Raw genomic sequence first — 10,391 nt, 5'->3', positions numbered from 1 at the left:
CGGGACTAACGGCTCCTGCCAGTGAAGGGGACAGGACTAACGGTTCCTGCTAGTGAAGGGGGCGGGAGTAACGGTTCCTGCTAGTGAAGGGGGCGGGACTAACGGTTCCAGTTTGTGATGGGGGCGGGACTAACGGTTCCTGCTAGTGAAGGGGGCGGGAGTAACGTCTCCTGCCAGTGAAGGGGGCGGGTCTAACGGTTGCCTCGTGTCAAGGGGGTATAGGCACTAACGGATGCCTCCTGTTTTCCAGGTAAAAGGTGATTAAAAAAAACCCTACAGTGGTGGATGGTGGCGATTTTCCCCAATTTAATTTAGCCTGTGGGACACTCAATGAGCCTGCAGATTCCTGCTGCCCGTGTTCACGCCGAGGCTAAGAGCTAAATAATGCCCCATGGCATTGCCCAGTGCAGGGCACCATCGCCCTCCCTCCCGTTCCTCACAGCTACTCTTTGATAAGTGTATCCAAGAACCCCTCTTGCTTTTCTATATCACTCATCTTGTCCAGTTCGCTTCTGAGAGTCACTGTTGTCTGCCACCCCTGATGTCCTCACTGTGCAACTTGTCGTTGGGGTTGGCCGCACTCCTCACCCTCAAATCCCCGGCATCGTGCCGCATCGCCGGGTTCGAGGACACAGTTACAGGCTGACACTCCCCAGAGGCGGGACTGAGGGAGTGCTGAACGGTCAAGAGGCGCCGTCTTTCAGATGAGGCATTCAGCCCTGGCTCCGCCTGCCCTCGCCCATTCTCCATGGCTCCCCCCGAGCCCAATACTTATCCCTCAGCCGCAGAAACAAATTGTCCGGTGCTCAGTGCTTTGCTGTTACCGGGAGCTGGCGGTGCGCAAATGTGGGAAGCCATGGTTCTCTACAATACAACGGTGGCTGCTTTTTCAGGTGTAGGGACACGCTAGCTCTGTGGTCTGGTTTGTGTTGCCAACCACGTGGGGTTCAGTTCCCACACCGGCTGAGTTTACCATGAACGACTTTCCTTCTCAACCTTTCCCTTTGCCTGAGGTGTGGTGAAGGTTAAACTACCACCAGTCATCTCTCTCTCAAATGAGAGAGCAGCCTTATGGTCCCCTGAGGCTATGGTGACTTTTATATACTTCAAGTGGTGCTTAGTTGGCTGTGAAGCACTTTGAAATGCCCTGAAGTCATCAAAATGGCTATATAAGTCTTTTTCAATTCCCCTCTGCTTCATTTGTTCTTCGCCTTAAATCTGCATCTTCTGGTTATCACCCTTCTGCTGCTACTCTGTTAAATGCAGTGTTAAATTTCACAAGTTCAATTAAATCTTCTAGTCTTCTCTGCTCTTGAGAAGAACAGTTGCCACCTTCTCCATTCTCTCCACTTACCTGTAGTCTGTCGTCCTTGGCGCCGTTCTAGCAAGACTCTCCAAAGGCCTTGGTGTTTTTCCTGAAGGTTGACTCTTGCTTTATTCTTGTAGGTTTCCTACGGTGTTCCCAATGCCTCTGAAAGCATTCACTTACCCACTACCCGAGACCAGGTTTGTCCACGCAGGGAGGACTGTTTACAAACTGAAGATGCGTTACAGCCACCACGTCAGGTAAGTAAGGGACTTGGCACCAAATTTCTCACGGTTTGGCTGTCTCAGCTATTCAGCCAGGCGATTGTCACATAGCAGACCTAGGCTCAGGTAATGGAGAAGAAATACAAAATGCTGGGACACTTGTGAACTTCATAATAGACTTCACCTCTGGCTCAGCTAATCTGCTGTTGTAAACCTCATTCATCCCTTTGTTACCTCCAGACTTGATTCCTCCACTGCACTCCTCACCTTAGTTCATGCTCACCTTAGTTTTACCAAATCTCATTCATCCAAAACATCAGTGCTGGCTGATATTCATTTACCCCTATTCAAGCTTCTCCTTACTTCACCTGACAAAGGGGCAGCGCTCTGAAAGTTTGTAATTTCAAATAAACCTGTTGGACTATACCCTGGTGTTGTGTGACTTCTGACCTTCTCCCCACTGAGACAGGGATTCAAATCCTACTCCCAAGACTTAATGGCCAAGGAGCTTGCGTATGTAATGCAGCCAGACAGCTCGAGTATCAACCTACAAGTCTTACCAACAGACGCCACTGGCAAGTTGTAAATCCAGATGTGGCTGGTCAGCCATTTGATGGAAAAAAATTGGAGCTTCTGCCATCAGTATCCAAACCTGTGGGATATATCGTGCATTTAATGGTGTATACTGCCTCAGCAACTCAGCGGGGTGTTGGTTGGGTTGGCCTAGTTGGCCGGTGTAGATTGGTTTGGTGCCAACAGCCCCAAATTCGATACCTGTTCCAGCTATGGTGAATTCAGGACCTACCTTCTTGTCCTACCCATGGTGGAGATCATGGTACTGTGATTTGTAGGTGTATCTACAACACATAGAGTCATACAACACGGAAAGTCCATGCCAACCATAATCCCAAACTAAACTAGCCCAGTCTGCCAGTGCTTGGCCCATATTCCTCTCATTCATTTACTTATCTAAATGTCTTTTAAACGTTGTAACAGTACCCGCATCCACCACTTCCTCAGGAAGTTTATTCCACACATGAACCACTCTCTGAGTAAAAAAATTGCCTGTCATGTCTTTTTTAAGTCTTTCTCCTCTCACCTTAAAAATAAGTCTTTTAGTATTGAAATCCCTATTATTGTCAAAGGACACCTGCCATTCACCTTATCTATACCCCTCATGATTTTATAAAACTCTATAAGGCCACCTCTCAACCTCTACACTCCAGTGAAAAAAGTCTCAGCCTATCCAGCCTCTCCTTATAACTCAAATCTACCATTCTCAGCAACATCATGGTAAATCTCTTCTGAACCCTCTTCAGCTTGATAATATCCTTCCTACTAACGGAGTGACCAGAACTGGACATAGTAATCCAGAAGAGGCCTCACCAATGTCCTGTGCAACCTTAGCATAACGTCCCTACAGGACTAGAGTGAAGAAGGTGGTTCACCACGACTGGGACAATTAAAGATGGGCAATGAGTGTCAGCCTAGCCAGAGAAGCCCACATCCCACAAACGAATAAAAAAAACTCCACATCCCACAACTATTTGACCTTTTCCTCCTCCAAATTTAAATTGTTTGACTGGAACTGTCTGCTACAGGCTTTCTTTATCGTAAAAGACATTTGCACAAAATGCAAATCCAAGCTGGTGAGTTTTGGGTGAGTGGGCGATCCTATTCACTCTCACACTATGAAGCACTTCATTATTTCAATTCTTTTTAACAATGCTTTTTTTATTCTGTCATACAAACTAGTACTGCTGTCTTTGCGTGTGATGAGACATAGAAAAATTTGAAAACGCACAGTTCAATCTGATAAATTGCTTTCTTTATCCCTTAGGCTCAGTAATTCTGCACTTAATTGTTCCAACAGATGTGCAAAACCATCGTGTACCATTTCACTTTCCATTCGTTTTTCCAGGGAAGACATGGGGATCGACAGAGAGCAAGTTAGGCAAGAATTGGAGGTAGGAATCCATGTTCCACTGCTTCAAAACACAGCTACAGGAAATTAGAGGGGTAGGATTTAAGACTCATTCCAAATGTACAGAGTACCAGAATGAAATGAGAAGGCAAAAATGGTGGTACTTTGAAAATGTGGATTTCACAGACCTTGACCCGGTGTTGATGTCCCCTTTCAGGGGCTGAATTTGGGTGCAGAGTGGAGTGGAATTCACGGCAGAAGTGGGTTTGCCTAGGTTTTCTGGCCACACAGACTAACCTGGTCGAATCAACAATTCATGGCCTGACAGGGAGAAGGGTAGGCTTTATGAATAAGAGGACAAAGGCAAGAAACAGTAAAGTTCATTCTTTGGTCTGACTGACCTGATGAACAACTCTTCAGAGGGACAAGCTGTTGCAGGCTGGTAGACATGGTCCTGGCGATCTGCCAGCCTTCAATATGTTACTGAACATGTCCCTGGGTTTGGGCTGGCATCAAGGAGAAGCCATTTTGGGAAATGAAAGTACTGCCACACTGCACTGACTACACAAGAATATACATATATACGAATTAGGAGGACAATTAAGCCACTCAGTCCCTCAGGCCTACTCTGCCATTCAATAAGATCATAGCCATTTTGTTTGCGTTTCAAATTTCACATTCCCGTCTATCCCTGATAACTTTGATTCCCTTTCCTCACAGGAATATATTTATCTCCACGTTAAAAATATTGAGTGACCCATTGGATAACATTCCATTAGCCTTCTTAATTACTTGCTGATTCTTTGTGATACACTTGACCACCTCAGTCTCTCAGCACCTCTGAATCTGCAGTCATTGTCAATTTTTTATTCTTTCTGGTAAGGGGAACAACTTCACATTTTCCCAAATTGTACTCCACCTGACAGATATTTGGTAGCTCACTTAATCAATATACATATGTATGTGTGTTCTCCTTATGTTCTCTTCACAACATACTTTCCTACCCATCTTTGTGTCACTTCTGTTATGGACCAGACCAGAGTGACCCCACCCCCACACCAAGTATTCTAAGGAGATTGCCTAAATCCTAACTTTTATATTTATTTAAAGACAAGCGTAAGATGCTGTGTTCCAGATGTGACTCAATTGGTCCACCATTAGGCTTTAATCAAAATACACTTTATTTTTACAACACAATTAAAATTAAAAAAAATTGACGCAACTTTATTCTATTTAAATACCTTACAGAATAATGTATTATTTAACCACTAATCATCAACTATTCCATTAAAGGCAGCATCCCAGAAACACACCATTTGGCAAAGGCAATTCAGCAAAACAGTTGTGGTTCTCATGTGCTACTTCTTTGCAGCCCAGAAGAAAGAAACAATTTGCCCTTTTTGATTCTTAAGAGGAAGCTTTATTGTCTAAGACTTCACTCTAGCAGCTGGGAACTCAAGCTTGTAGCTCAGCAGCCAGCAGCACAAATCTTCTCAACTAACTGAAAGCAAAACTAAAAGCCTCCCTCGGCCAGTGAGCCCTGACCCTGCCCACTCATGATACTTTTATCTCATTTTAAAAGAAAACATCCATGGAGACCTCAAAAGCTATTTACCAACTCCCTGTCTGAAGGAGACATTTTGACACCACAACAATACCCCTCTGCAAGAGAAACAGCCCAGAACCACACTTAAAGGCAGTCTCGTCACACCTTCAAATTTAGTTACTGTCGCGTTGCTCCCCTCATTTAAGTGTATGATTTTTGAAAAGGTGAGGCCGCAGCACAGACTACACATTGTCACATCCTGCCAATCTGAAATGGACCAATTTGTGGATATTGTTTCTTTTCTGCCAGCCAGCCAATCTTCTGTCCATGCCAATATGCTGCCCCCTACACCATGAGCTCCTACTTTGTTCAGTAGCATTTAATGCAGTGCCTTGTCAAATGCCTTCTGAAAATGCAAGAACAGTATGTCTCCAGGCTCCCTGTATCCAAAACATTTGTTACTCCTTGAAAAAAACTTCAATAAATTGGTTAAACACGTTTTCCCCTTCACAAAATCATAATGGCTGTTTCCAAATATCTTGAGTTATTCTATGCCCAGCTACAAACTCCTATTGATTAATTGTAACAACAACCCCGGGAAGGACAAAACATTACTGGCAATTTCTGAAGAAGGGTCCCGACCCAAAATGTCAACTTTCCTGCTCCTCTGATGCTGCATGGCCTGCTGTGTTCCTCCAGCTCCATACTGTGTTGCCTCTGACTCCAATGTTTGCAGTTCATGCTATCTCTACTGGCATATAGTTTCCTTGTTTCCTGCCTCCCACACCCTGCTCAAACAGATGAGTTATGTTCGCTGTTTTCTAATCAGATGAAAACTTTCCTGAATCCAGAAATTAGGAAAATTAATACTAATCCAACTACTATCTCCTTTAACACCACTTTAAAGACCCTAGAATGAAGTCAATCAGGACCTGGGGACTTGTTAACTACAGCTTCATTAGCTTGCCTAGAGATTTTAATTTCATTAGGTTTGTCACTGCCTTTCACCTCCTGATTTACAACTATTACTGGAATGTTTGTGCATTCTCTATAGTGAAGACAAAAGCAAAATATGTGTTCAGTTTGTCTGCTGTTTCCTTATTATCTACAATGACCTCTTCGTTCTCATTTTCATTCTCTGGAGGACCAACACTCAATTGACTTACTTTTTTATTTTTAAATATATGTAAAAAGTCTTGCTATCTGTTTTCATGTTTCTAGCTAGTTCCCTTTCATGCTCTAATTTATTTATCCTCATTAATCATGAGTCATTCTCTGCTGTACTGTATATTCTGTACAGTTATCTGACCCACCACTCAACTTTGTGCAATTATATGCTTTTTTCTTAAGTTTAATGTTTTTCTTAGCTGGTTTAGTTAACCCAAATGGTGAGCTTTCCCCTTATAAATATAATGATTCTGACTATTTTGAAATGTCCTATTAAATGTCCTCAGTTGATCAATTCCCTAGCCAGAATGCCACCCCGCTTTAGGTAACTCAGCTTTCATGTACACAGAACTGCCATTATTTAAGTTTAAAATAATAGTCTTCTGCACCTACTCTGCATCTGTAATCCTGTATTCTGTAATTTGTTCTGCTACCCTAATGCATTTTATATGGTTCAATCTGCCTATATACATACAAAACAACACTTTTCACTGTATCTCAGCACATGTGACAACAATGAATCAAACTCAAACTTACTTTCGAACTGATGCCTTTACTCTGAGGCCATGAATTAATCCTGTCATATTACAGTCTACCAATTCTAGTAGATTCTGCTATCTAGTTGGTTCCAGAACATGCTGACTATTCCTAATATCCACCAAAACAGTTCCATATCCTGATCTTCTGAACCAAGATCATGTCTAATTATTGTATTAATTCCAACCTTGATTAACAGTGTTGCCCTTCCACCTTTACCCAGTTTTCTATTTTTCTTGAATGTCATATACTCCATAATATTCAAAACCCAATCCCTGTCATTATTCAGCCAACTCTCTGTCATGGAAATGAGATTGTATTTATTTTCTTCAGTGTTCTGATCCCAGCTTGTTGTAGAATTTTTTTTTCTACTTAACTAATAATGAGACTTGACTCCAGCTCCCGTTCGAAGCAGTTTATTTTCTTACTTGGTACCAAAGAGAGTGAGTGTCGATCTCCACCAGCACCTGACTCTGCTAACACAGAGTATAACAATCTCCTTTATACCATTAACTTCAGAGCAGGGTGTTCCCGTGACATCTTGTGTTTGTCGATTCATTCATTGTAAGTTTAAAGAAAACAGACGTTGCTCGAGGTAACAGGAATGCTGTCTTACAGATACCTTAATAATTACTTCTTCAAATGACCTTCGGCATGCAGCTAGCATAGGGAGTCGTATACAGTTTGATTGAAGCTCTAGCTTATCAGTAACTAGGCTCCACAGGGATACAAGGGACATCTCTAATTCAGCCTAAAACCTTGGTATAGTGACAAAATATAAAGAAATCCTCCTCTAGCTCTAGCTAAGATAACATGTACATAGTGATAACGTGGTCTGAGTAACTACCTCCCAACTTCTGCTAAGCTCATTAAAACCGCACATGCTAAACTAATTAAAAATTCTTTCTCTATGCCATCAGTTTCTCCCATGTCTGCCCTTTCTGTCTTGGCCTAAATTCCCTTCGTGATGTAAAATTTTTCTTCTACACAGCTGATGGTAATTCTAGACATATCAGATCTCAGAGTGAAACCTGCCTTGATAGATCATAAGTTTTATTTTTGCAGTTTGGTTACCATGGTGGTCAGTCACTCACCATAGTCAAGTGAGTCTGTCAGTGTTCTTTTAACAAAAATACACAGGTTTATTACACAAAATTAAAAGCGAAGCACTATATAAGATAATTTAGAAACATCTTGGCATAAACAAAGAAAGAAACATTCAACCCTTTTCCCAGTGATATCCTTTACAGTAACTCAATCCAGTGAAGTCTCACTCCCTATCTAACTTCTTTAAGTTCTTACTTAACTGATGAAGTTGTAAGCATTTCCTTTCAATGATTTTCTAAATATTCACTAGATATGATTCTGGCTGTTCTCACCTTCTTCACTGACATTTACTAATTAAACTTTAAGAAAAACCTGGACTATTTAAACTGCAAAAGTTGTTTTATGATTTATTTCTAGCTTTGAAAGCATGGACTGCCACAAACTAAACTGCCTTTCTGCTAGTGTTAACACCTGAAGAAGGACTGAGGCTCCAAAAGCTTGTGTTTTCAAGTAAACCTGTTGGACTATAACCTGGTGTAATGTGGTTTCTGACCTTGTCCACCCCAGACCAACACCAGCACCTCCACATCATTTCTGTTAGTGTGAAACTGCTCTTCTGAGCTCAGTCTACTAGTGGCTCCTGATATCTGTTTCTATGTGGATCATAAAAACATAACTGCAAAAATTCATCAATTAACTGCCAAGTAGCTGATAAAGTCATTTAACATGTCACAAGCTTTCTTTGTAAAAGCTGTCTGAACACACTGTTTAAAAGATTACTTTCTAACCTGTGTTAAGTCACTTTTACAGAACTGAAAGCTAAAATGTATTTTTCCTCCTCTTACAAGTCCAAGTTTCCAAATCATAATAATATATTGCAAACCTTCATCATAATATCATTTTGTTTAATTTGCTATGAATGCTACGTGCATTCAGACACAGAACCTTTAGTTATGTCTTTTTGTTGTCTTTGTAATATCTAGTCTTGACTGTATATTCTTAGGTTGGTCTCTCTATCTCTTCCTGTCATTTCTCTGCCCTTCATTTCCTGTATTATTTACTTTGCTTTTCCGCTTTTATGATGCGGGGGTCCCTGATTTACAAATGTTCAACTTACAAATGCTCGTCCTTACGAATGCGATCCCATACAAGGGTGTAATTTTAAAGGTCCAACATATGAACATTTCCGGTACTTACAAACAACTACTTTATATGGTCCTGCATTGTATTTCAACTTCTGTGCAAATTGATTTGCAAATGGACTCAAGAATGGAATCTATTCACAACTGGGGGATTGACTGGACCTTTGATTTCCCACATCAACCCATGCTTGATCCTTCACTCCCATTATTTAATCTAAAGTCCTCTTGACTTCCCTAGATATACTGCTTGCTGGATCACTGGTTCTAGCACAGTTCAAGCGCAGACCATCCTAGTGATGCAGCTCCCACTTTCCCCAGTACTGATGCCAGTTTTTCATAAACCAGAACCCACTTCTTCCACAGCAGTCTTTGAACCATTATTTATTGCAATACCTTATGCCAGTTCTGTAATTGGCACATTCTTCAGGTAATAGTAGTACAAAGATTATTGCTTGGGAGTTTTTGTGACTTAGATTTAGTGCCTAGCTCCTCATTCTGTTTAAGTTGGACCTCTTTCAAAGTCCAGCCTATGTTGATGGTACTTAGATGAACGTGGCAACTGGATCCTTTCCTCTCATTCCAAATTTCCGTCCAGCCCTGTCTGAACCCTAACATCGTGTAGCCTTCTGGACTCACCTAGTTGACTGCACAGCTAAGTGTTTGTCCCACTCACTATGCGATTGTCTATTATCACTACATTCCCTGTTGCTCCTCCCAGTTAGAAGGCACCCTGAACCAAAGTGCCCTTATCCAGCCTCTTATTCTTAAACCTGGAATAGGCTACAATGTTCCATGAATATCGTTCACAAAGAATCATGTTATGGAGATAGGGGACTGTTTCAGCCTTCGTTATTAAAACATGCACACAGCCAAGTACTGAATGGATTTGTCCTCCAGTGTCTGTGCCATTAAGTGCACAGCTGGTAGACTCAGGTTATACCGCTGGCTGTGCACTGTATTTATTGAGCTCTGATAAAGCAGGTCTGCTCAATGCACGCTTGGCTTCATTAGCTTCTGCATCTGATTTTAATGTTTTGTGCAAGTATTTTTCCTCCCACAACATTGAAACCATCTTTTGTCTGCGGAACTCTGGGTGTTCAGCACCCGAATATTAATGTTTTGTGTGAGTATTCTTTCTCCCTGATATTAAAACCATCTGTTCTGAGGAAGGGTCACCGGACCCGAAATGTTAACTCTGTTTTCTCCTCCACAGATGTTGCCAGACCTGCTGAGCTTTTCCAGCAACTTTGTTTTTGTTCCTGATTTACAGCATCCGTAGTTCTTTTGGTTTTTATTTAAAACCATCTGTTTTGTTCTGTCTGTGGGGTTTGACTCCCTATAGTTTCCTAAAGCACCGCTTGAAACCATGGAACTATCTGAAAGAACTCTTTATTCACAGCTTAATCCCTGTACATTGACTGAAAATTTCACCTCTCTGCTAAGTTGACAAAATAGGGTGAAAATGTTTAAAAAATTACATTCTCAACATCGAGATAAG

General features: G+C 41.7%; 1 protein-coding gene across 1 annotated transcript in view; it reads left to right on the top strand.

Moving 5' to 3' along the window:
• The first annotated feature begins 208 nt into the window (after positions 1–208).
• Positions 209–10,391, top strand: part of LOC109914811 (membrane-anchored junction protein) — a 53,573-nt gene continuing 43,390 nt past the window's right edge. Inside the window, exons 1-3 of the mRNA XM_048619761.1 lie at positions 209–250; positions 1,447–1,566; positions 3,404–3,497. Coding sequence (XP_048475718.1) covers positions 1,466–1,566; positions 3,404–3,497 — 195 coding nt within the window. The 5' untranslated portion in view covers positions 209–250; positions 1,447–1,465. The remainder of the gene's footprint in view (positions 251–1,446; positions 1,567–3,403; positions 3,498–10,391) is intronic.

The sequence above is a fragment of the Rhincodon typus genome, chromosome 43 (genome assembly GCF_021869965.1).
Source record: "Rhincodon typus isolate 14 chromosome 43, sRhiTyp1.1, whole genome shotgun sequence".
NCBI lineage: Eukaryota > Metazoa > Chordata > Chondrichthyes > Orectolobiformes > Rhincodontidae > Rhincodon > Rhincodon typus.
Note: the sequence above shows the minus strand (reverse complement) of the source record. Positions and strands in the feature narration are given on the sequence as shown.